The sequence below is a fragment of the Oncorhynchus clarkii genome, chromosome 19, assembly GCF_045791955.1.
Source record: "Oncorhynchus clarkii lewisi isolate Uvic-CL-2024 chromosome 19, UVic_Ocla_1.0, whole genome shotgun sequence".
NCBI lineage: Eukaryota > Metazoa > Chordata > Actinopteri > Salmoniformes > Salmonidae > Oncorhynchus > Oncorhynchus clarkii.
In genome coordinates, this window is record NC_092165.1 from 48,925,724 (window position 1) to 48,951,746 (window position 26,023).

At 46.2% G+C, this 26,023-nt stretch overlaps 1 protein-coding gene across 1 annotated transcript in view; it reads left to right on the plus strand.

Annotated features, from left to right (window-relative positions):
* The window catches only part of LOC139375345 (peroxidasin-like), a 91,004-nt gene extending 64,981 nt beyond the window's left edge, over window positions 1-26,023 (plus strand). Inside the window, exons 13-23 of the mRNA XM_071117042.1 lie at window positions 2,258-2,414; window positions 3,170-3,278; window positions 4,573-4,730; window positions 5,754-6,760; window positions 6,994-7,490; window positions 7,603-7,737; window positions 7,962-8,170; window positions 15,316-15,433; window positions 15,578-15,710; window positions 20,588-20,701; window positions 23,490-26,023. Coding sequence (XP_070973143.1) covers window positions 2,258-2,414; window positions 3,170-3,278; window positions 4,573-4,730; window positions 5,754-6,760; window positions 6,994-7,490; window positions 7,603-7,737; window positions 7,962-8,170; window positions 15,316-15,433; window positions 15,578-15,710; window positions 20,588-20,701; window positions 23,490-23,663 — 2,811 coding nt within the window. The 3' untranslated portion in view covers window positions 23,664-26,023. The remainder of the gene's footprint in view (window positions 1-2,257; window positions 2,415-3,169; window positions 3,279-4,572; window positions 4,731-5,753; window positions 6,761-6,993; window positions 7,491-7,602; window positions 7,738-7,961; window positions 8,171-15,315; window positions 15,434-15,577; window positions 15,711-20,587; window positions 20,702-23,489) is intronic.

Consider the following 26,023-nt stretch of genomic DNA (forward strand, 5'->3'; position numbering starts at 1 on the left):
GAGGGATGGGGAAAGGAGGGTTGGGGAAAGGAGGGATGGAGAAAGGAGGGTTGGGGTAAGGAGGGTTGGGGAAAGGAGGGATGGAGAAAGGAGGGATGGGGAAAGGAGGGTTGGGGAAAGGAGGGATCGGGAAAGGAGGGATGGGGAAAGGAGGGTTGGGGAAAGGAGGGATGGGGAAAGGAGGGTTGGGGAAAGGAGGGTTGGGGAAAGGAGGGATCGGGAAAGGAGGGATGGGGAAAGGAGGGATGGAGAAAGGAGGGATTGGGAAAGGAGGGATGGGGAAAGGAGGGTTGGGGAAAGGAGAGATGGGGAAAGGAGAGATGGGGAAAGGAGGGATGGGGAAAGGAGGGATGGAGAAAGGAGGGATGGGGAAAGGAGGGATGGGGAAAGAAAGTCAAGGCCTGTTCAGATCAGGTGATGGCTGTTAGTAGGCCTATATATATGAAACAAGTTGTTTTGTACAGCCTCGTATATCATGTAACCCAAGCTGATTTTATAGTCTCCATATAACCCAACCTGGTCAGGCATTTTTTACATTTTGGTAATTTAGCTTACAGTTAGTGAATTAATCTTAAAATAGCTAGGTGGGACAACCACATATCACAGTCATAGTAAGTACATTTGTCCTCAGTAAAGTAGCTATCAGCATCTTGCCAGGTCGCAATTGTAAATGAGAACTTGTTCTCAACTTACCTACCTGGTTAAATAAAGGTGAAATAAATAAATAAAAAAGTGCTAGTGTTAGTTCACGAAAGGTATTATATATACTATATTACCAAAAGTATGTGGACACCTGCTTGTCTAACATCTTATTCCAAAATCATGGGCATTAATATGGAGTTGGTCCCCCCTTTGCTGCTATAACAGCTTCCGCTCTTCTGGGAAGGCTTTCCACTAGATGCTGGAACATTGCTGCGGGGTCTTGCTTCCATTCAGCCACAAGAACATTTGTGATGTTGGGCACTGATGCTGGGCAATTAGGTATGGCTTGCAGTCTGCATTCCAATTCATCCAAAATCTGTTCAGTGGGGTTGAGGTCAGGGTTATTGTCAAGCTGAAACAGGAAAGGGTCTTCCCCAAACTGCTGCCACAAAGTTGGAAAAAAGAGTCGTCTAGAATGTCATTAGTGTCTGTAGCTTTAAGACTTCCCTTCACTGGAACTAAGGTGCCTAGCCCAAACCATGAGAAACAGCCCCAGACCATTATACCTCCTCCACCAAACTTTACAGTTGGCACTATGCATTGGGGCATGTAGCGTTCTCCTGGCATCCTCCAAACCTAGATTAGTCCATCGGACTGCCAGATAGTGAAGCGAGATTCATCACTCCAGGGAACGTGTTTCCACTGCTCCAGAGTCCAATGGCGGTGAGCTTTCACCACTCCAGCTGACAATTGGCATTGCGCATGGTGATCTTAGGCTTGTGTGCGGCTGCTCGGCCATGGAAACCCATTTCATGAAGCTCCCAACGAACAGTTCTTGTGCTGACTTTGCTTCCAGAGTCAGTTTGGAACTAGTGAGTGTTGTAACCGAGATCAGACAACTTTTACGCGCTACGCGTTTCAGCACGCGGCGGCCCCTTTCTGTGAGCTTGTGTGGCCTACCACTTCGCTGCTGAGCCGTTGTTGCCACTAGACATTTCCACTTCACAATAACAGCACTTACAGTTAACAGGGGCAGCTTTAGCAGGGCAGAAATTTTACGAACTGACTTGTTGGAAAGGTGGCATCCTATAACGGTGCCACATTGAAAGTCACTGAGCTCTTCAGTACGGCCATTCTACTGCCAATGTTTGTCTATGTAGATTGCATGGCTGTGTGTGTGGCTGTGGGTGTGACTGAAATAACCAAATCCACTCATTTGAAGGGGTGTCCACATATTTTTGTATATATAGTGTATATAGATGAATATGTGCTGTGGGATTATTTAAGATACTATTTGAAGAAGTAGGGTTTCAGATGTTTTCAGAAGATGGGCAGGGATTCTGCTGTCCTAGCTTCAGGGGGTAGCTGGTTCCTCCATTGTGGTGCCAGGACAGCTTGGACTGGGCTGAGTGGGAGCTTCCCTCCCATAGGGGTTGGAGTTCCAAGAGACCAGAGATGGCAGAATGGAGTGCTCGGGTTGGGATGTAGGGTTTAAGCAGGCCTGTCAGACCCTATGGCTTTGACTGTGTAACTCAAGGCAGTGCCCCACTCATTACCCCACACTAGTCCACACTTCTTGACCTTTCAACCCTTGTCTCCCCCGGCAACTCTGCAGGACGGTGTCCAGGTGACGGAAAGTGGGAAGTTCCACATCGCCCCTGAGGGCTTCCTGGAGGTTAAGGACGTGGGTCTAGCCGACGGTGGACGCTACGAGTGTGTCGCCCGCAACCCTATTGGCTACCAGTCCGCTAGCATGGTGCTCACCGTCCTAGGTAAGACACAGCTAGAGTATGCTAATCTAGGCTAACCCTAATTGTGGAGAACTACAGACATTGCAAGATTTTGTTCCAGCCCTGCTCTAACACACCTGAATCAAATGTGTTTTTGCTGGGATAGAACCAAAGCCTGCACACACCCCACTCCTCACTGGACCAAGGCTTTGTGACCGCTGTAACACAGCTATTGTAACATCATAATTTGGGCCTACTCCTCAGCTCTAGCCCCAGTGTTGCTTATTTTCCTTGGCCTGCCTGCACACTGTCTCGTAGCCAATGCTAGCTAGCGTGCCGACAGCGAACTGTGACCATGTTGGGTTGTTGTTGGACGGGTCTGCAGCCTACACATCAGACACTCCATTTTTTACATGGCACACTGTAGAACTTCACTACGCAGTCTGCCAGAAATGTGTTCTGTTCCCTCCAATCTGCGTTCTGTTCCCTCCAACAAAATAAATTGTACCATCACCAGGAATTCATCAAAAAATTAGTTTAATTTAAGAAATCTGTTCCCAAGTATTTTCATGAATACAAAAATAGACATGATCGTGTCTCAATGTAGTCATGAATCTAGTTGCCTACCCCTGAGCTAGGTTATAATGCTACCTCATGCTGTCTTGAAAACGGCACAACAGATGACATACGCAGTTGAAACATCTGATTTCAGTTTATGGCAAATTATTCTATTGTTTTATTATCAGTGTTAGTTTATTTTACGACTGGCTTTGAAAGCAGTGCCTATCTGTTTGCAGTGCCTCCAGTAAGTAGGCAAGGGGACACCTTTGTGACGTCGTCTATTGAAGAGGCCATCCGCAACGTGGACAGTGCCATCGAATCCACCAGGAGGCATCTGTTTGATGGGTAAGTCAAATGCCCTTTTAGTCAGCCGGTTGGAATCAGGCTTATGAATCTAAGCTTTGTTGCATTATCATTTCTGAACTCTTATCTTGAGTCATGTTTTGTGTGTAAGCTCTTTGAACTGATGATGTGGTTAACAGGAGCATGTTTCTATATGCTGACACACACACACACACACACACACACACACACACACACACACACACACACACACACACACACACACACACACAGCCAGCCAGCCAGCCAGCCAGCCAGCAAGGGATTTGTTCTAATGACATGCCCAGATAGTGAACCTGCCTCTGGGCCCCCAGAGCTCAGTGGCTTCACAGGCTTGTGTGTTTGTGCTCTTTAACTGGCGCATCCACTAAAGCTCTTCTCACAGCCTGAGGACTTGGATTGCAATGCTCCATCCGATGTGTCATCATCACTAATTTGGATCCTCTAAATACTATATATTCTTTGTAATACTACTTATTTATTTATTTATTTGTAATACTACATTCTGTATTTCTTTGTAATACTACATACTGAATTTCTTTGTATTACTACATTTTTTTTTATTTATTTGTAATACTACATAATGTATTTCTTTGTAATACTACATATTTCTTTGTAATAATGCATACTGTATTTCTTTGTAATACTACATACTGTATTTCTTGTAATACTACATACTGTATTTCTTTGTAATACTACATATTTCTTTATTTATTTGTAATAATGCATACTGTATTACTTTGTAATTCTACATACTGTATTTCTTTGTAATAATGCATACTGTATTTCTTGTAATTCTACATACTGTATTTCTTGTAATTCTACATACTGTATTTCTTTGTAATAATGCATACTGTATTTCTTGTAATACTACATACTGTATTTCTTTGTAATAGTACATACTGTATTTCTTTGTAATAGTACATACTGTATGCGTGCGTGTGTGTGTGTGTTTGTGTTTGTGTGTGTGTGTCTGTGTGTGTCATGGTTTATAAATGACACTTTCAAAGTAATTCATAAATAACAGTAGTTGTTGGAATGGCGTCAAAGGATGTGATGCCCATATAAGGAAGTGAAGTTGGTTAGGAGAATGTGCATGTTGAAGTTTTACTGCCTGCTCATGTCATTTGGGTCAGGGGGGGATGTTTCATCATTCAATACTGGTAGACACATTAGAGTTGTTGTAACTGCCAAGAAAACATTAGAAATCTAAACATGATCACATTTCTCTCTCTAAGCACCCCTCTTCGGTCTCTCTCTCTACCCCCTCCCTTCCCCTCCATCTCTCTCTCTGTAGTAACCCTCGTACCCCTGGAGAGTTGCTGGCCCTATTTCGTTACCCCAGGGACCCCTACACAGTGGGGCAGGCCAGGGCGGGGGAGATCTTCGAACAAACCCTGCTCCTCATCCAGAACCATGTCAACCAGGGCCTCATGGTCGACACCAACGGCACAGGTGAGACAGCAGAAAGCCAATACTGTGGAATAAAGAGGACATATAAGGCTTTGATTGAGTTATGAGTTAGCAGACTTTCTATGTAATGTGAACGTATAGAAGTGAGGAGGACATGCCAATGCCCCAATCCACAAACATTCAATGGGTTACTTCAGTTGGATTTTGTAAACATGGCTGTAGATAGATGTTTATGACATCTGTATGACATGTTCCTCTCATTCTGACCCATTTGACTGGATGCTCATAAAGGGTTTTACTACCGATACGTCATGCCTAATATGGTCTGTTGTCACGGGTGAAAGCCATCCCAGAATTGGAAAGAGCAATGTGTCCACTGACCGAAACAAGGGGACTGGTCCCCCATATTTAGGATTTATGAGGGAGGGAGGGAGGGAGAAAGGGAGAGGGAGAGAGGGAGAGAGGGAGAGAGGGAGAGAGAGAAAAGGCTCAGTGTTTTCACTGGTTATGACAACAGTCAAGTGTTCATTGTTACACCGGGCCTTAACTTTTGCACGTCAGCAAAAATAATGTAGCCTGTTTGGTTTATGTCTATGTGACCTGGGACACCCTCTCCACCCCCACACTGCTACCCCGAAGGTTGTGTATGGCTGGATCAATTCTGTGAATGACCAGAGGGTGGAGGTGGAAGGGTGGGATTCGGGGGGAGATGGGAGGGTTGGTGATGTTTCATCAGCCAGCTGAATTCTGACGAGAAGTCTCACTTTTCCCCATTGAGTTGAGTTACACAAAGCACCTCACACATCACACAAACACACACACTGAGCTGTAACACAGGAGCTGTCTAGTTTCCCAGGGAGTTAGCGCATGTCAGAGGAACACTCTTTGCCCTCAAGATGCAGGTTTACATTCCCAGGGCAAACATTAACAGCCTACATGCTCCTCTGTTAGGTGGAACTATATTGATATAGTGGTGTAGTACACAGCCCTGTGCTTGTTTCCTCTGTATGTGGCCTTATACAGTACACCATAAAGTACACCTCCTGTCCCTCCCTTCGTCCCCAGCATTCCGCTACAATGACCTGGTGTCCCCTCACTTCCTGGATGTGATCGCCAACCTGTCAGGCTGCACGGCCCACCGCCGCTTCAACAACTGTTCTGACATCTGTTTCCACCAGAAGTACCGCAGCCACGACGGCACCTGCAACAACCTGCAGCACCCCATGTGGGGCGCCTCTCTCACCGCCTTCCAGCGCCTTCTCAAGTCAGTTTACGACAACGGCTTCAACCTGCCGCATGGTGCCAGCAGCCGCCATCACAACGGCCACGCCCTGCCTCTGCCCCGCCTCGTTTCCACCACCATGATCGGCACGGAGACCATCACCCCAGATGACCACTACACCCACATGCTCATGCAGTGGGGACAGTTCCTGGACCATGATCTAGATTCCACAGTTGCCGCCCTCAGCCAATCACGTTTCTCAGACGGCCAGCTGTGTACCAACGTCTGCACCAATGACCCTCCCTGCTTCCCCATCCAGTTCCCCCCGGGGGACCCTCGGCAGGCGCGCAGCGGGGCACGCTGCATGTTCTTTGTGCGTTCCAGTCCCGTGTGCGGCAGCGGCATGACATCACTCCTCATGAACAGTGTGTTTCCACGGGAACAGATCAACCAGCTGACATCGTACATCGACGCGTCCAACGTGTACGGCAGCTCACGCCACGAGTCAGAGGAGGTCCGCGACCTGGCCAGTCAGAGGGGACTGCTAAGGCAGGGCATCGTCCAGCGCTCTGGGAAGCCCCTGCTACCCTTCGCCACGGGGCCCCCTACAGAGTGTATGAGGGATGAGAACGAGAGCCCCATTCCCTGCTTCCTGGCTGGAGACCACAGGGCCAACGAGCAGCTGGGTCTGACAGCCATGCACACCGTGTGGTTCAGGGAACACAACCGCATAGCTACAGAGCTGCTCAGACTCAACCCACACTGGGACGGAGACACCATCTACCACGAGGCAAGGAAGATAGTTGGCGCACAGATGCAGCACATCACCTACAACCACTGGCTGCCCAAGGTAAGGACTAATCTACTATATAGATCTAGTACTCTCTCATACTCTAACCAAGGTAAGGACTACTCTACTATATAGATCTAGTACTCTCTCATACTCTAACCAAGGTAAGGACTACTCTACTATATAGATCTAACCAATGTTCCTGTGAAAGGTCTTCAGATTGATTAAAGGTGCTGTCTCTGTAAATTATTATTATTGGTGATGATGATGATGATGGTCACCCCCTCCCTCAGGTCATGGGTGACGCAGGGAGGAAGCTGATTGGCGACTACCACGGCTACAACCCCAACATCAACGCCGGCATCCTCAACGCCTTCGCCACGGCTGCCTTCCGCTTCGGACACACCCTCATCAACCCCATCCTGTACCGGCTGGACGAGCACTTCCAGCCCATCCCCCAGGGCCACATCTCCCTGCACCGTGCCTTCTTCTCCCCCTTCCGCATCGTCAATGAGGGGGGCATCGACCCCCTGCTGCGGGGCCTGTTCGGCGTGGCGGGGAAGATGCGCGTGTCGACCCAGCTGTTGAACACGGAGCTGACAGAGAGGCTGTTCTCCATGGCCCACTCCGTGGCGCTGGACCTGGCCGCCATGAACATCCAGAGAGGAAGGGATCATGGGATACCGCCCTACAACGACTACCGGACCTTCTGTAACCTGACCTCGGCACAGAGCTTTGACGACCTGAGGAACGAGATCCAGAACCCCCAAGTCAGGGAGAAGCTGCAGAGGTGCAAACCAGGTTTTAGCTATCAATCATTTGCAGACACACTTGAACTGTGGCTCCATTGGGGTTGAGTTACAGTGCTGTGACTGTCTGTCTGTCTATTCCTATCTCTCCAGGCTATACGGCACTCCCCTGAACATCGACCTGTTCCCTGCTCTGATGGCTGAGGACCTGGTTCCTGGGAGCCGGCTGGGACCCACCCTCATGTGTCTGCTGGCTGCCCAGTTCAAACGCCTTAGAGATGGGGACCGGTGAGCTCACATCCCCTCAGCTACCAATTCTTGTCAAATGAATTATGCTCATCATCAACACATTTTTTAGAAGGATGAGAGGGAGAGAGAGAGAGAAAGAGAGAGAGAGAGAGAGAGAGAGAGAGAGAGAGAGAGAGAGAGAGAGAGCGAGTGTGTAGGTTTTGTCTATATGGTGTGGGTTTACATGTAACCCTCCATCCTCTCCTCCTGGGTTGTGCTTCCAGGTTCTGGTATGAGAACCCAGGTGTATTCAACCCGGCCCAGCTGACCCAGCTGAAGCAGGCATCTCTGACGAGGGTGCTGTGTGACAACGGTGACAACATCACTCGTATCCAGCAAGACGTGTTCAGCGTGGCACAGCTGCCCCACGGATATGGCAGCTGTGACGACATCCCCAACATTGACCTGCGCATGTGGCAGGACTGCTGTGAAGGTAGGTAACATAGAATATAAAACACACATTAATTCTGTCTTAAATTACTCCTTATTCCTTAAATAGTGCACTACTTTTTATCACAGACATAGTGTATTGTCTTTCTATATGTCTTTGGTGAAATCAAATCAAATTTATTTATAAAGCCCTTCGTACATCAGCTGATATCTCAAAGTGCTGTACAGAAACCCAGCCTAAAACCCCAAACAGCAAGCAATGCAGGTGTAGAAGCACGGTGGCTAGGAAAAACTCCCTAGAAAGGCCAGAACCTAGGAAGAAACCTAGAGAGGAACCAGGTTATGGCCGGGTGGAGGGTGGTGCACACGTTGGTTGGGTGGCCGGGTGGAGATTATAACAGAACATGGCCAAGATTCGATATAGGCCGATAGTTTTTTTATATTTTCTGGGTCAAGGTTTGGCTTTTTCAAGAGAGGCTTTATTGCTGCCACTTTTAGTGAGTTTGGTAAGCATCCGGTGGATAGAGAGCCATTTATTATGTTCAACATAGGAGGGCCAAGCACAGGAAGCAGCTTTTTCAGTAGTAGATTTCATGACTAGAAGCTCAAAAGACGAAAACTTTTTTTTTTTTGTAAATAGAAATTTGCTATCGTAAATGTTAGGAACACCTCCGCCTTTGCAGGATGCACGGGGGATATGGTCACTAGTGTAACCAGGAGGTGAGGCCTTATTTAACACAGTAAATTCATCAGGCTTAAGCCATGTTTCAGGCAGGCCAACACATCAAGATTATGATCAGTGATTAGTTCATTGACTATAACTGCCTTTGAAGTAAGGGATCTAACATTAAGTAGCCCTATTTTGAGATGTGAGGTATCACGATCTCTTTCAATAATGGCAGGAATGGAGGAGGTCTACATCCTAGTGAGATTGCTAAGGCGAACACCGCCATGTTTAGTTCTGCCCAACCTAAGTCGAGGCACAGACACGGTCTCAATGGGGATAGCTGAGCTGACTACACTGACTGTGCTAGTGGCAGACTCCACTAAGCTGGCAGTCTGGCTGACAGCCTGCTGCCTGGCCTGCACCCTATTTCATTGTGGAGCTAGAGGAGTTAGAGCCCTGTCTATGTTGGTAGATAAGATGAGAGCACCCCTCCAGCTAAGTTGGAGTCCGTCACTCCTCAGCAGGCCAGGCTTGGTCCTGTTTGTGGGTGAGTCCCAGAAAGAGGGCCAATTATCTACAAATTCTATCTTTTGGGAGGCACGGAAAACATTTTTCAACCAGCGATTGAGTTGTGAGACTGCTGTAGAGCTCATCACTCCCCCTAACTGGGAGGGGGCCAGAGACAATTACTCGATGCCGACACATCTTTCTAGCTGATTTACACGCTGAAGCTATGTTGCGCTTGGTGATCTCTGACTGTTTCATCCTAACATCGTTGGTGCCGACGTGGATAACAATATCTCTATACTCTCTACACTCGCCAGTTTTAGCTTTAGTCAGCACCATCTTCAGATTAGCCTTAACATCGGTAGCCCTGCCCCCTGGTAAACAGTGTATGATCGCTGGATGATTCGTTTTAAGTCTAATACTGCGGATAATGGAGTCGCCAATGACTATAGTTTTCAATTTGTCAGAGCTAATGGTGGGACGCTTCGGCGTCTCAGACCCCGTAACGGGAGGAGTAGAGACAAGAGGAGGCTCGGCCTCAGACTCCGACTCGCTGCTTAATGGGGAAAACCGGTTGAAAGTTTCTGTCGGCTGAATGAGCGACACCAGTTGAGCATTCCTACAGCATTTCCCACCAGAAGCCATGAGAAAGTTGTCCGGCTGCGGGGACCGTGCGAGGGGATTTATACTAACGTTACTATCTGTACTTACTGGTGGCACAGACGCTGTTTCATCCTTTCCCATACTGAAATTGCCCTTGCCTAACTATTGCGTCTGAAGCTGGGAGTTTGCAGCAGAGCTATCCTCGCGGTAAGGTGATCGTTCTCCTGTATATGATGAGTACAGCGACTCCAATTAGAAGGCATCGTGTTAATGTTACTACTTAGCTTCGGCTGGTGGAGGTCCTGACGAATCACGTCCAGATAAAGCATCATGTTAATGTTACTACTTAGCTTCGGCTGTTGGAGGTCCTGACGAACCATGTCCAGATAAAGCATCATGTTAATGTTACTACTTAGCTTCGGCTGTTGGAGGTCCTGACGAACCATGTCCAGATAAAGCGTCCGGAGTGAAAAAGTTGAATGGAAAAAAGTTGAGTGAGGGAAAAACTAAAAATATAAACGATAATTAAAAAGTAGAAACCGTAAAGTTGTCAGGTAGCAAAGTAAGGTTGGCAACAAAACGCACAGCAACACGTAAACAAGTCTGCAAGTTGTGAAAAGTAGTGATCTGTGGGAATGGAGAGTCTCTGGGATTGGTTGTGTTGATGCTGTTTACATGTTGTGGAGTGTATCTATGGTCCAATACTCTTTCAGTCAACTTCCTCTTCTTCTTCATCAGAATGGAATAATTGTAGGTTCAAATATTTTTTTTAAGATACCCAGACTGTTGATACTGTTGGTACACAGGGTTATACACGGTTACGCAGGGTTAATATTTGGACGCTTATTTCTGTGGAATGTGATGTGGGAAGAAACAGGACAAGAGAGGCTCTACATTTGATAACGAGACACCTGACTAGGCTTTGGGTAATAATTGGTCAGTGCCCCACAGTGTTTGAGACTGCATTTACAAAAGCTTTGTGCATTTGTCTGACAGTGCTATCTGTATGACTGCTGTCATTTGCCTGCATGTGAAAACAACAAACCCAGATAAGATAGGACAGAGATGAAATAAAACAAATGTCTTCAGGCTTTGTCTCATCACAGTGAAAAGGGCCATTGACTAGCTAGATTGGATCCCCAGTTGTGGCTGTATAGGTTAGGGTGTGGGTATGATTGGAATTGATTAGTGGGTCAAGAATGTACCTTTGATCAACATTACAATAAATGCCATGGTTTATTTTTCAGATTTTGGTAGTGTGTTTGTCTTGAGAGATATATGTAATCAGCTACCTGCTCTACTGTTCCCTACTACCTTCTGACCCCAGACTCCTAGTACTACCGTCTGACCCCAGCCTCCTGGTACTACCCTCTGACCCCAGACTCCTGGTACTACCCTCTGACCCCAGCTTCCTGGTACTACCCTCTGACCCCAGCCTCCTGGTACTAGCCTCTGACCCCAGCCTCCTGGTACTACCCTCTGACCCCAGACTCCTGGTTCATAACCAGGCTTTTTAAGACATTACCATGTGATTGTAAGGGTTACATATTATATTGAGAGTTAGCCCTGATGTTGTACATTCCATCCCAGGGTTCCATTGACTAACCCAGCAGTACATGACTGGGATGACAGTAGGTATGAGTATGAGTGCTTTCAGTGGGGGTTTGTCTCGCCCCATCTACTAAAATATATTATTTGGTTAGCATGTCATCACATGTGCGAGCAGCGCAACCAATTCACCAATTTATTGAATTACCTGGGACACTTCTCTTCAGCCAAAGCATAGGCTAGTAGATATGCTATTGGAAATTGTTGGAAAGTTGGAATTGGTATCTGGGGGTGCAGGAGAGGTTTCGGTTTTTGGAGAGCAGCTGAATTTTCCCTCCAACAAACCCCTGAGTGGATGACTCTGAGCCACTTATTCAGGGCTTCTGTGAGCAGCTATTACACATATTAAGCTATTTACTCCCTACTGTGAGACACACTAGTCACAATGCACTGTTCCATTGGATCCTTTGAATGTTTTAGATGATGTCATGATTTACACTGTGTAGCATTCAGGGACTTTTGAGTTATAAGAGTTTGTATTCAGGTGGATACGGGGGTGAAGTGGAGAGGTCTGGGGGTGTACTCACCCTACTTTCACCCCACTCTCCCTCCACCCTCAACTGTTGCCTCATGCTTGTGACATTAATATTGGTAATTTGGTTATTCATCAAGTAAAATTAAATATAGTGAAATATAAGTCAAGTATGTTTTATTCAAAATCAGCCTTGGACAACGGCCAACTAGTTTCACTAGTTCTTGCTATGATCTCAGATAATGTCCCTTGAGAACATAATGATTTTGGGATTACATTTACGACTGTGGTCTCTTATCCTTAGATGATTGTTTTCCTTTTTTCTCTTGGCTCTGACCCTGAGTTCACTCAGCCTTCACAAATGAACATGGGAAAAGCTAATAAAAAGTGAATATCCTGTCAGTGGAGAGGGTCAGATGGGGAGAGAGTCAGAGGAGAAGAGGGTCAGAGGAGAAGAGGATCAGACGTGGAGAGGGTCAGAGGAGAAGAGGGTCAGACGTGGAGGGGGTCAGAGGTGGAGAGGGTCAGAGGAGAAGAGGGTCAGATGTGGAGAGGGTCAGACGTGGAGGGGGTCAGACGTGGAGAGGGTCAGAGGAGAAGAGGGTCAGACGTGGAGAGGGTCAGAGGACAAGAGGGTCGGACGTGGAGAGGGTCAGACGTGGAGAGGGTCAGAGGAGAAGAGGGTCAGATGTTGAAAGGGTCAGAGGAGAAGAGGAGAAGAGGAGAAGAGGGGCAGACGTGGAGAGAGTCAGAGGAGAAGAGGGTCGGACATGGAGAGGGTCAGACGTGGAGAGGGTCAGAGGAGAAGAGGGTCAGATGTTGAAAGGGTCAGAGGAGAAGAGGAGAAGAGGGGCAGACGTGGAGAGAGTCAGATTAGAAGAGGGTCAGAGGTGGAGAGGGTCAGAGTAGGGGGGGCAGAGGTGGAGAGATTCAGACTTGGAGAGGGTCACAGGAGAAGAGGGTCAGTGGAGAAGAGGGTCAGAGGTGGAGAGGTTCAGATGTGGAGAGGGTCAGAGGAGAAGAGGGTCAGACATGGAGAGGAGAAGAGGAGAAGAGGATCAGACGTGGAGAGGGTCAGAGGAGAAGAGGGTCAGACATGGAGGGGTCAGACGTGGAGAGGGTCAGAGGAGAAGAGGGTCAGACGTGGAGAGGGTTAGAGGAGAAGAGGGTCAGACGTGGAGAGGAGAAGAGGAGAAGAGGGTCAGAGGAGAAGAGGGTCAGACGTGAAGAGGGTCAGACGTGGAGAGGGTCAGAGAAGAAGAGGGTCAGACGTGGAGAGGGTCAGAGGAGAAGAGGGTCGGACATGGAGAGGGTCAGAGGAGAAGAGGGTCAGACGTGGATAGGGTCAGAGGAGAAGAGGGTCAGATGTTGAAAGGGACAGAGGGTCAGAAGAGAAGGGAAGAAGAGGGTCAGAGGAGAAGAGGGGCAGATGTGGAGGGGGTCAGACGTGGAGAGGGTCAGAGGTGAAGAGGGTCAGAGGTGAAGAGGGTCAGACATGGAGAGGGTCAGAGGAGAAGAGGGTCAGATGTTGAAAGGGTCAGAGGAGAAGAGGGTCAGAAGAGAAGAGTAGAAGAGGGTCAGAGGATAAGAGGGGCAGACGTGGAGAGGGTCAGAGTAGAAGAGGGTCAGAGGTGGAGAGCGTCAGATGTGGAGAGGGTCAGAGGAGAAGAGGGTCAGACATGGAGAGGGTCAGACGTGGAGGGGGTCAGACGTGGAGAGGGTCAGAGGTGAAGAGGGTCAGACGTGGAGAGGGTCAGAGGAGAAGAGGGTCGACGTGGAGAGGGTCAGAGGAGAAGAGGGTCAGACATGGAGAGGGTCAGAGGAGAAGAGGGTCAGATGTTGAAAGGGTCAGAGGAGAAGAGGGTCAGAAGAGAAGAGTAGAAGAGGGTCAGAGGATAAGAGGGGCAGACGTGGAGAGGGTCAGAGTAGAAGAGGGTCAGAGGTGGAGAGGGTCAGAGTAGGGGGGCAGAGGTGGAGAGATTCAGACTTGGAGAGGGTCACAGGAGAAGAGGGTCAGTAGGGAAGAGGGTCAGAGGTGGAAAGGGTCAGATGTGGAGAGGGTCAGAAGAGAAGAGGGTTAGAGTAGAAGTGGTCAGAGGTGGAGAGGGTCAGAGTAGGGGGGGCAGAGGTGGAGAGATTCAGACTTGGAGAGGGTCAGACATATGGAGGGTCACAGGTGGAGAGGGTCAGATGTGGAGAGGGTCAGACTTGGAAAGGGTCAGAGTAGAAGAGGGTCAGACGTGGAGAGGATCAGAGGAGAAGAAGAAAGAGTTATGCTCTGGTTTCTGTGTGTGTGTGTGTGTGTGTGTGTGTGTGTGTGTGTGTGTGTGTATGTGTGTGTGTGTGTGTGACAAGACAAACTGTAGACAGTGTGTGTGCGCGTGTGTGTCTTTCTCTTCATGCATGTGAGTGAGGGAGAGTTTTGTTTTTGATAAATAAGTATTTTATAGCTGTTTTTTTTCATGTTTTATGTGTTTTATAGCTTTTGTTTATCATCACCCAAACCTGAGAATCTCCCACAGTGTACGTTACAGCCCACTTAATTACAGGGCCTCAATTACAGGGTCTCTCTGTGTAACTGGTTTCTGTCAGGGGGTTTATTGCTCCTCTATTATAAGGAGGGTGTGAGCATCTTGGGGGAAAAGTAGATGGTGTTGGCTTAGAAAAGGATTATTGACAACATGTAAATAATATTTTGTCTCCAAATATATTGAAAACATAAATGCATTTTCACAATAAGCACTTGTTGTCTCTCAAATACATTGCTCTAGTTGTTAGCTAGCTGGTACATTTTTGCCAATTTATCATAGATGTGGTATAAATCAAAACACCTCAAAACAAGACAAGGTATCAAAAACAAGATAGAACGAGCTGAAACAAACCACCTACGATTCCCCACATGGCAGCCTCTGGTCATTGTGGCTAGCTATCTGACCATTCAGAATCACAACACAGGGCCTTCTACCCTTGCAATGCATGTTCATCATTTTCATGACGTTGCCAGGGAAACCGTCTATATGTGTGTGGGTGTGTGGGAGGCTGGCGTCTTGGTAGCCCTGCTCTAAGATAAGCTCTTTGAAGTGTGTTGAAAGGGGACCTGAAGATGAAGTGGTGTGTGTTCAGGGCAGATCCCCACCTACCACCACACTGTACTAAGGTGTGAGTGAGAGACTGTCAGCAGAGCTCCAGCAGTACTCGCCAGCATCACTGGTCACGTCACAGATAAGACTGCACAGGGCATGGGCCCGGAGCTTTAATTCATTCACCTTTATGTAATCTGAGTTTCCTGATTTGCCCCATTGTTTAAGTTGTTTGTTTGTTGTACCCCCAGACTGCAGAACCAAGGGTCAGTTCAATGCCCTGTCCTACCACTTCAGAGGGCGCAGGTCAGTGGACCAGAGCTCTGCAGAGGAGAAGCCTGCCGCCAACAGCATACAGAGGAACAGCAGGTACCTCCGGCTACATTAAGTTCCTTGAATGTGATAACCATTCTGTGTCATAGCTAACGACTGTGGTGACTAAAAGTATTATAACTCACAAAGTTATGCTATAAAACATAAGGTTGTATTTTGGGATGTGTTTTCTTATTTCAGCCCAGGTGAAGGCACTCCTGAAAATCTTGTGAATGTCTCTCTCACCTGGCAACAAAGCATTGAACCCTCGCTGAATGACTTCCAAGACTTTGTGGTGGACATGCAGAAGACTATCACAGGTTTACGGAAGCAGGTGAGAACAGTTGTATACCACATAAAGGTAGATCTGCTGGGTTTGTTCATTAAGAAGTGTTACCCCAGTGTCATTCCGTGTGCTCATAACACATTGAAATAGCAACACCAGTCTTGTTGCATAGTGATTTGAGTGCTTCATTACATCCTTCCTCTACACTGCAAGTCCAGTCATATGCAGCTCAGGCTCTTACACTTAGAACCTATGCAGAACATTGTAGAATCCAGACACTATTAGCCAGTATTGTATGTGCCCAGATTGAACAGGATATGCTGCCTGATGGTATAGGATTTTAGCATGTAGCACACTGGGGTGGGATAAAGGAGAGCTAACTGTGCTGTAGGCTAACAGGCTAACATGGCTTTGATTAAAGTGAAACTGACAGCGTTTTAACTACTTTGCAGATATGAAACAAACAGACAATCAAAATATCAGTCAAAAATATATACGTCTCAGTTCATGCAACAACAAAAAAACTTTAGAAGAGATTTAAAAAATGCTTCATTTTTTACTCCAAATTCCATTGTTGGCCGAATAGAGGGATGCAGTTCGATGCATGATTAAAATAATTCACCAATACATTTCTTGGTAGTTCCTGCTTTCAGGTTATAAATTTCAGCTGGCCCGGTACATTGTTTGCTTCCTCTACCCACTCAGGATGCACTGTTTCAGTTTCAATTACTCTTTATTTTGGACAAAAACGGACGAATGTAACCAAGGCTGGGAATGTCAATACAATCAAACTAGCAAGGCCAATGATCACAAGTCTGTCATGGCTAATAGACTAGCGTATCTATTCATGTAGCTATTTATTTAGCCAAAAACACAGACCCAAACCTTAGTTAACTTAGCTGCTGGGAGGATGCCATGTCATTGGACGAGTGGCCAACTTTTTACCCTCATATCGTGTTTTTTTTTTGTGTGGCTACAGCTATAGATTCAGGTGTCATTTGGTTATCAAGCAAGGAATGTGGATCGCTTTGCTAGCTAGCTAGCTATGCTGAACTTGACCCACAGTTAGCATGCATATTTCTTAGTTGTCAATCAAATGTATTTGGCATCAATTCAATGGGCAGGCAGTTCTCATTCAGGCGAGCTGCAGAAGGGCGAGTGGGCTACTATTCCCCATCGTTTATCAGCGCAATTCTGATGGTCAACTACAAGCTGAAAAAGTTTGAGAGTGTTTGTCTACTGTTCCCTCGTTAGATTTTAGCTCATCTTTCTCTGGCCAACATTAGTTGTTGATCTTAAGGAGGGAAAGACACCTGTTCATGGTTGTTGGATCAATAGGACTGTAAAGTTCCTAAATGTAAGTGGACTCACTTGGTATTTACGTATTCGCAGAAATCCATTCAGGAGTATTTTGTGACTTTTGGCGAATGTGTTCTATTGGTCTAAAGCATGGGTGTCAAACTCTGGCCCGTGGGCCAAATTTGGCCCGCGGGGTAATTATATTTGGCCCGCGAGACAATACCAAATTACTACTAGAGCTGGCCCGCCGGTATTATACAGCGCATTCACCACTAATACTACGAATCCCATAATGCTCTGCTGTTTTCACGCGCCAATCAGGACAGGACCCAGAAACGCTCTCTCCTCTGTGACAGTAGTCATAGCAACATAGACGCTACAACTGTCAGCGAGCTAACCCTTCCCAAAAATGGCGAAAAGAAAGGCAGAAAACAGGAGCTTTCTGGACAAGTGGGAGGCAGAATATCTGTTTACATATGTAAAAGACAAACCTGTTTGTCTTGTTTGTGGAGTCAACGTGGCTGTAAGTAAGGAGTACAACATTAGAGAACACTATGAAACGAAACACCATGACAAATACAAGGACCTGGACATGACTCAAAGGAGCCAGAAAGTAGAGGAGATGAAAAGAAGTTTGGTTTCACAACAGAATATGTTTAAAAAAGCCACATCACAAAGCGAGGCTGCTGTAAAGGCTAGTTATATAGTGGCAGCAGAGATCGCAAAATCAGCCATGCCCTTTAATGAGGGAGAGTTCATGAAAAAGTGCATGATGAAGGTTTGTGACCTCGTATGCCCAGAGAAAAAACAAGCATTTTCAAACGTGAGCCTGAGCAGGAACACAGTAGCTGATCGCACATGTGATCTTGCCACCAATCTGTATGACCAGCTGATGGAAAAGGGAAAAGATTTTGTTGCGTTCTCCCTCGCTGTGGATGAGAGCTGCGACGCATCTGATACTGCTCAGCTGTCAGTCTTCATCCGTGGAGTGGACTCAAATCTGTGTGTTACGGAGGAGCTATTAGGATTCAAATCAATGCATGGCACAACCACAGGAAAGGAAATCTTTGAGGAGGTTTCCAAATGTGTAACTGAAATAAAGCTGCCGTGGGATAAACTCGTTGGATTAACGACAGATGGTGCGCCAGCGATGTGCGGTAAAAAGAGTGGACTGGTGGGCATGGTTTGGGAGAAGATGCGGGAAGAGAACTGTGCAGGTGAGCTAACTGTTTACCACTGCATCATACATCAGGAAGCACTGTGTGCCAAAGCCCTAAAGATGGAACATGTTATGACCACAGTAACACAGGTAGTTAACTTTATAAGAGCCAAAGGTCTAAATCACCGCCAGTTTAAATCTTTTCTGGAGGAGTGTGGTTCGGAATACGCAGACGTGTATCACACAGAGGTGAGATGGCTAAGCAGAGGAAAAGTACTGAACAGATGTTTCGAGCTGCGTGAGGAAATATGTCAATTCCTGGAAACCAAAGGGAAGGATACAGCAGAGCTCCGGGAGCAAAAGTTCCTGTGTGAGCTGGCCTTTCTCTGTGACATCTCGAGCCATCTCGATGCGCTGAACCTGCAGCTTCAGGGGCGGGGGCGCATCATCACAGACATGTACGCTGCAGTGAGGGCCTTCAAACTAAACCGTGCCTGTGGGAGAATCAGATGCTGCAAGGAAACCCTTGCCATTTTCCCTGCTGCCAATCCATAAAAGTGCAGATCTCTACCGCCGTGTTCCCATGCGCACAGTTTGCTGAAAAACTCAGTGTTCTCGCCGCTGAGTTTAGCCGGCGATTTGCCGACTTCGATGCCCAGAAATGCAAGTTTGAACTGCTTAGTAATCCCTTCGCAGTTGATGTGGAAAATACACCAACCAACATCCAAATGGAGCTGATTGAACTCCAGTGCAACGACACGCTGAAGTCAAAGTATGATGCTGTGGGCGCCGCACAGTTTCCACGGTTCATCCCTGACACAATGCCTCAGCTCCGCACCCAAGCTGCTCAGATGCTCTCCATGTTCGGCAGCACTTATCTATGCGAGCAACTTTTCTCCTCGATGAAGATGACCAAAACAACTCACAGGAGACGTCTGACTGATGAACATCTTCGCTCGATACTGAGGATTTCTTCAGCTCAGAGCTTGAGCCCAGACATTGATGAACTAGTATCCAAGAAGAGATGCCAAGTATCTGGCTTGGGCACATCAGATTAGACCAGTGTGCAATAATTAACGTTTTCTTTATGCACTTTTTCTTGCTACAAGGCATGGGCTTGAATGGTTGATTGATTTATTATCATTTTATTTGTAAAATTATTAGCCAGTGGAAAAAGTTTATTTTGGTATTTAAATCAGAAGGCTGCAAATAGAAAAGAGGCATACAATTTTTATTTAAAGTTTATTTATTTAATAAATGAATGCCATTGATGTGTTTTTTCATTTGAAATTCGATTTTGCATGTCTCCACTATTAAATTATATATTGTATGGTAATAAGCGATGCTTGTTCCATATTCAATGTTAAAGCAAAACTTGTTTGGGTCCATATTAAAAGGTTAATTTGTTCAATGTTGGCCCGTGACTTTGTTCAGGTTTTACATTTTGGCCCACTGGGTATTTGAGTTTGACACCCCTGGTCTAAAGTCACGCTGTTGCTACTGTCTGTAAACACACAGTCCAGTTCAACGTGAATGACGGCCGACCCGTGTGGCAAATGACTGATTTGCATATCAGCTCTTATTGGCTAAGGTGCACCGGTCTGTGTAGAGTTGTACACAAACATACACATTTTTATTATGCCTTGATCACACCGAGAGCGTCGTTGCGCTTTGGTACACCAGAAGTACATTCATTTCCAATGGAACTCTGCATTTGCCTTGCAGCATGGCGTTACAGAGGCAGTTGTTGTGTGGTGCATACGTTGGGTGTGTCAAACGTATGCGTCAAATCGTATGTGTAGGCGGTTTGACAGAAATGATAGCAGAAGGTGAATTGTTGGTCATATCCAGATGATGCTGCGTAGCATTTTGCACAACAACGCTGTAGGTTTGATCGAGACGATATGTTTTATTTACTGCAGTGTCTATTCATTGTCCAAACGCACACACTGCCGCTTTCCCACTATATACATATCGCTATAGAATTTTCACAAATGCGTTACTGTATGTCATTCCCAAATATTCTATGAAAGTATGAAAATGTGAAAATGACCATATCTAAGCATCAGAAAATGGCGTCATATTTTTTCCTGGGGGTTTATATGAACAGATTTTTATAAGATTTCATGTTGCTAAAACACTGTCAGTTCCACTTTAAGTTGTAAGTGGTACAGATGATTTAAATAGACTGGGCCCTGTTCCCTGCCCTTGGCCCCTCTGTGTGCTGCCTGGGTCTTTGAAGGGGGGGTATTTATTGTAAGTGGATGGTTTAATAAAACTGCCCCGGGTCTAGCTTGTTCGCGTGACTCGCATTACAGGAAAGATGTTTGGCTGTGGGTGTGTGTGTGTACGTGCTGGGGGGGTTGCTCTGGGCTTTAGTTTTGTGTGTTGCTCTGGGCTTTAGTTAGCAGGGGGGGGTGCTACCTCCTTTACTTAGCCTCCATTAACCCCTCCTGTCTGTCTGCAGATTAAAAGACTTGAAGCTCGTCTGAGTAAGACAGACTGCACTGATGCGGAGGGTCGTGAGCGATCGGACGGAGAAAGGTGGAAGAAGGATCCCTGCTCCACATGCGAGTGCAGAGTATGTACCCCCCCCCCCCCCCGCTCCACACACATGCATACACTCCCCTACGTATTTATTTGGATAGTGAGGCTGTAACTTTTAATTAGGCTCTATACTCTAGCATTTTAGAATTGAGATCCAAAATGTTTCATATGTAGCGAAAGTACAGAAAGGGTTTTTTAATACAGTATCTGTTTAACCATTTAGAAATGAAATCACTTCATGTATCTAGCTAGTCCCCCCATTTGAAAGTGTGATAAGTATTTGGACAAATTCACTTATACATGTACAGTTGAAGTCGGAAGTTTACATACACTTGGGTTGGAGTCATTAAAACATGTTTTTCAACCACTCCACAAATTTCTTGTTAACAAACTATAGTTTTGGCAAGTTGGTTAAGACATCTTCTTTGTGCATGACACAAGTCATTTTTCCAACAATTGTTTACAGACAGATTATTTCACAATTCCAGTGGGTCAGAAGTTTACAAACACTAAGTTGACTGTGCCTTTAAACAGCTTGGAAAAATTCCAGAAAAGGATGTCATGGCTTTAGAAGCTTCTGATAGGCTAATTGATATAATTTGAGTTAATTGGAGGTGTACCTGTGGATGTATTTCAAGGCCTACCTTCAAACTCAGTGCCTCTTTGCTTGACTCATGGGAAAATCATAAGAAATCAGCCAAGTCCTCAGAAACAAAATTGTAGACCTACACAAGTCTGGTTCATCCTTGGGAGCAATTTCCAAATCCTGAAGGTACCGAGTTCATCTGTACAAACAATAGTACACAAGTATAAACACGATGGGACCACGCAGCAGCCATACCACTCAGGAAGGAGACGCGTTCTGTCTCCCAGAGAGGAACGTACTTTGGTGCGAAAAGTGCAAATCAATCCCAGAACAACAGCAAAGGACCTTGTGAAGATGCTGGAGGAAATAGGTACAACAGTATGTGTATCCACAGTATAACGAGTCCTATATCGACATAACCTGAAAGGCCACTCAGCAAGGAAGAAGCCACTGCTCAAAACCACCATAAAAAAGCCAGACTACGGTTTGCAACTGCACATGGGGACAAAGATCGTACTTTTTGGAGAAATGTCCTCTGACCTGATGAAAAAAAAATTGAACTGTTTGGCCATAATGACCTGGTTATGGTTATGTTTGGAGGAAAAAAGGGGGGGCTTGAAAGCCGAAGAACACCAACCCAACCGTGAAGCATTGGGGTGGCAGCATCATGTTGTGGGGGTGCTTTGCTGCAGGAGGGACTGATGCACTTCACAAAATAGATGGCATCATTAGGTAGGAAAATTATGTGGATATATTGAAGCAACATCTCAAGACATCAGTTAAGCTTGGTCGCAAATGGGTCTTCCAAATGGACAATGACCCCAAGCATACTTCCAAAGTTGTAAAATGGCTTAAGGACAACAAAGTCAAGGTATTGGAGTGGCCATCACAAAGCCCTGACCTCAACCCTATAGAAAATGTGTGGGCTGAACTGAAAAAGCGTGTGCAAGCAAGGAGGCCTACAAACCTGACTCAGTTACACCAGCTCTGTCAGGAGGAATGGGCCAAAATTCACCCAACTTATTGTGGAAAGCTTGTGGAAGGCTACCTGAAACGTTTGACCCAAGTTAAACAACTTAAAGGCAATGCTACCAAATACTAATTGAGTGTATGTAAACTTCTGACCCACTGGGATTGTGATGAAAGAATAAAAGCTGAAATAAATCATTCTCTCTACTATTATTCTGACATTTCACATTCTTAAAATAAAGTTTTTACTAGGATTAAATGTCAGGAATTGTGAAAAACTGACTTTAAATGTATTTGGCTAAGGTGTATGTAAACTTCCGACTTCAACTGTATGTGTATTAAAGTAGTCAAAAGTTAAGGATTTGGTCCCATATTCCTAGCACGCAATGACTACATGACGCTTGTGCCTCTACTAACTTGATGTACATGTCCATACAGATCACACACACATGTACAGACCACACACAGACTTGCACAACCACAGTCTATTCACCACCGTCTCCTCAACACGCACACAGTGCAAAGTGCACAGTATATTCACTTCTCACATTCACACCCAGCTTATCAGACCTGTTTGCCATTAGCGGGCTCTTTCCACACCTTTCCACACTGCCTGGAGGCAGGCTAGATGATCAGATTGACAGAGCCATTGGCATGCCATCACTACTCCACTCAGCACCATGCCAGTGCCAGGACCCATCTGTCCTGTCCCATTCTTCCCTGTTCTGGCGCCATGGCCAGCATTACACCCTTGTACTATTTGACAGTACTAACTCCCTGGCACCGCATTACCAACCTGCTGGCACCATTGTGCCAACCTCCTGGCACCGTAGTGCTAACATCCTGTCACCACAGTATTAATTTCCTGGCACTGCAGTACTAACCTCCTGCACAGCAGTACCAACCCCATGGCACCGCATTACCAACCTGCTGGCACCGCAGTACCAACCTCCTGGCAATGCAGTACCAACCTCCTGGCAACACAGTACCAACCTCCTGGCAACGCAGTACCAACCTCCTGGCAACGCAGTACCAACCTCCTGGCAACGCAGTGCCAACCCCCTGGCAACGCAGACCCATGTACAGTGTGTCACTTTTCAGCTTGACCGATTCTTTTCACCTCTTTATCTTCATGAATCTCCAGTCTCACTTTTCCAACTGCTGGCAGAGAGCAAGGTTTCTCATGCCAAACCTGACGACCCCCCCTCTCTCTTTCTGTCTTTCTTTCCCTCCCTCTCTTTCCTCCCCACTCCCTCCCTCCCTCCAGGATGCCCAGGTGACGTGCTTCATGGAGTCGTGTCCTCCGCCGGTGGAGTGCCAGGAGCCTGTGAAGCTGAAAGGATTGTGCTGCCCCATATGTCTCAACCAAGGAGAGGGAGCAGCCAGTAACAGCCAGACCCAGACAGGGAGCCAGGCACTGGGTAGCCCTCATCACGTATAACCCTCAGGGGCCCCGTGCCCTAGTGTCTGACACACACACATACACACACAGAAGGAGAGACCCTGACGGTGCGCTTACCTAACAGCCACCTTCACCCAATTGCCTCGTTTTTTAAATTGTTTTTAGAAAAATCATAATTTGTATTATTTTGTTATTTTGATTGTCATGTCCCCATGGCCAACAAACTGCCTGAGGCTTGGTTTCAAATCCACTGGCAACAGGAGAGCAGTCACTATGGATCTGCTTCCTTCTGGAAGGATGAATGGATGGATTAATATTTGGATGGATGGACAGATGGAAAACCCCCCTTCCTCACTCAGGGGCCTCCCATACAGGGCTGAGGATTGAGGTCTCTGATCTGAAGTGTTACCTCACCACTGCATTTGAAGGCCCCACAAAGTGGCTGAAACAAATTTGTTGTGAAAAGAGGTGGAAATGGCACTGCAGCCATTAGATCGACCATGGGTCGGCCATGTTGTCTCAAAACACTTTCTCAGGTTAGAGATGCCGAAAAACTGGTGCTAATTTTCCCCTTTGTCTTAACAATTTAGTCACTAAATACAACCCTTCAAAGTATTATTATTATTATTTTTTACAATATGCAAAGCAACAAATATACACTCATTATGTGCCTTTTGTTCTTTAAAAAAATCACATTTGAGACATTTTATGTACTAAATTACTTCTGCTTTTCAAAATGTTTGTGCTGCTTTATATCATATTATGAATATGTATTTTCCCTTTTGTATCACCTGCTAACATATGAAGATAATGTGAAGCCCTACAAAAACCTTTTACAATTCAAAGATGTCTACTGATTTTTACCTTGTTATCACATCTGTCTTCAATGGAAACTGTTGGTGAACTAAATAACATCTGGTATTAAGATATGTTATCTCCTCTCCTCAAGGCAATGTCAAACTTTTACAAACTTGAGGGGTGTTGGTTGGAGTTGGGGCTTGGGGTTGGGTTGGAAGGGGAGATGTTCCTATTTGGCTCAACCGCTCTTTACAAGAAAGCATAATACATTTTTTCTCTCAAGGTGTAATGCTTTTTCACACTCCATGTTGTTAAAGCAGTGAAAGGCCATTTGTTACCACTGTAGAGATGTAGTCATTTTTGTCCAAACGTTTTCAGTGTTCGCCCCCTCTTTCAGTGCCTACTGCTAACCTACCACAGCAGTACTCTGTCCTACCCCTAGTGTCCCGTCTACCCCTCTCTCCAGCATTAGCCCATACTCACACATAGACATTAAAGGACTGCAGCCATACCTCCCTAACTATCTTGTGCTCTCATAACCAAACCCACAGCTTCTCAGCTCCAGTTTACTGAAGGACACTCACTCACATGCATTCCTTTCCTCCTTCCCAAGCACTCAGCCCATATGATGTAACTATTCTCCTCTGTGTGCTGGAGAGTTGTGTGTGTGTGACCGATCACCAGGTCTCTGTAGTTTTAATGCAGGTGAGAAACCTTGCCTGGCTCTCATCTCTTAGGTTCCTAGGAGACGATGGATATGGAGGTGAGGTGACATCATTTGGCCGGGTGTGTGAAGCGCAGACGTCTACCTCTCTGAACCCCATTCCTCTCTTAATGCAAGCCAGATGGGAGGGGAGGGTGGAATGGGAGATGGTGTCAATCAAATATATGGTGCTGCTTTATTTTCTGGAGGCTCCCTACTGTTACAAATCAGCCAACAGAGTGTTTCCCATTGACGGACACACACACACACACACACACACACACACACACACACACTCACAGGCCCATTAATCAGATACAAGTATGTACAGTATGCTGTTGGGGTTTGGGGTTTCTCCAAGAATGTCAAGGCAATCATGTAGTTGTGGTGGAGCTCAATAGCAATGTTGGCACATTGGTATCATACCACATGGAATACATGTTGCATGATGTATTGTAGACCCTTCCTTTCTCCTCCCTCTACTTTCCTCTGTAGTACCTTGGCTTTTACTCCTGCTTCTGTGTGTGTGTGTGTGTGTCTGCGTCTGTATATGCATGCAACCCCAGGTTTGGCTCCCATTGCACTGTGACCTCACTTCCTCTGCATCGCTGGTGGTCATGTCATCTTCAGCCATGTTGTAATGAGTACCTTTCGTCGTTTTTTACATTTTCATTCTAACCCTCACGTTACTGGTCTCCCCTTTGTTCCCCAAACCCCCCACTGTCACCAGAATGCACTGCTCTGCAAGACTGAACATGCTTTACCTACACTGTCCCAAAGTGAGTGGTCAAAGTGGATACCTATCTGACAATTGTATTGTAAGGTTGCCAAAGAATTGTTTGCACTGTAATGTATGCCTCTCAACAATAATAAAAAATAGGCCACATTTGAAATACAA